This window comes from Antrostomus carolinensis, unplaced genomic scaffold (genome assembly GCF_000700745.2).
Source record: "Antrostomus carolinensis isolate BGI_N321 unplaced genomic scaffold, ASM70074v2 scaffold33047, whole genome shotgun sequence".
Lineage (NCBI taxonomy): Eukaryota > Metazoa > Chordata > Aves > Caprimulgiformes > Caprimulgidae > Antrostomus > Antrostomus carolinensis.
This window is the reverse complement of record NW_010325863.1, coordinates 968-1,688: the sequence shown is the minus strand read 5'-3', so window position 1 is coordinate 1,688 and position 721 is coordinate 968. Positions and strand designations below refer to the sequence as shown.

The window sequence follows — 721 nt, the reverse complement described above, 5'->3', positions numbered from 1 at the left end:
TGGGGCAGAGTGTGCTGGGGAGGCTTTTAGCCAGTCTGCACTGGGAATTGCCCACCGCAATGAAAGAATTCACCGAAATCACGCTTTGCCCTGCGGCTCTGGACCACAGCAAGGTAGGGCTGGGGGTGGGGGATGCCACTTAGGGCCCCTTAGGGGTCCCCAACTAGCTGCCCGCGGGTCCCCGCAGCGTGCTCCCCATGGTGCCACCTGCACTCACTCTCCTGCAGACCGAGTTCTGCAACCCTGTCTTTGAGGGTGAGGAGCCTCGAGCAGTGCCAAGCGCCGAGCACCTGCCAGACAAGGATGGGACCAGCCCCGCATCGCCCCGTGATGGCCTCGGTACCAGCCTGGGGGTTTGTACACACGCCCCTTTCCATGGGGCTACCGGGAGCAGCCAGGTCTGGGAGTGGGTTGGTGGGACAAGCTCCTCGCTTGGGCTGTTTAGGGGACCCACTAGCACCCTGAGGACAAGAGGTTGGAGTATGACCAGCTGGGGCTCAGCCAGCCATGCAGCGAGGTGGCAGGGTGGGGGTATGGCTAACAGTACCCCAGCTCTGCCCGCTTTCCTCACCCTCCCACAGGCCAGCAGCTCTGGGGCCAGGCAGGCTGGCGGTACCGTGCTGACTGCAAATTCACTTGGCTCTGTGTGGCTCTGATGAGTGTTGTCCTCCTCTTCCTCATCGCCCTCCTGCTGGGAATCGTCATCCACCGTGAGTGTCCA

The 721-nt window shown here is 62.7% G+C and overlaps 1 protein-coding gene across 1 annotated transcript in view; it reads left to right on the top strand.

The window, feature by feature from the left end:
* Positions 1-59: 59 nt before the first annotated feature.
* The window catches only part of LOC104527624 (membrane frizzled-related protein-like), a gene marked incomplete at its 3' end in the record, with an annotated part of 1,499 nt that continues 837 nt past the window's right edge, over positions 60-721 (top strand). Inside the window, exons 1-3 of the mRNA XM_029085819.1 lie at positions 60-113; positions 228-339; positions 582-710. Of these exons, the coding sequence (XP_028941652.1) occupies positions 60-113; positions 228-339; positions 582-710 (295 nt within the window). The remainder of the gene's footprint in view (positions 114-227; positions 340-581; positions 711-721) is intronic.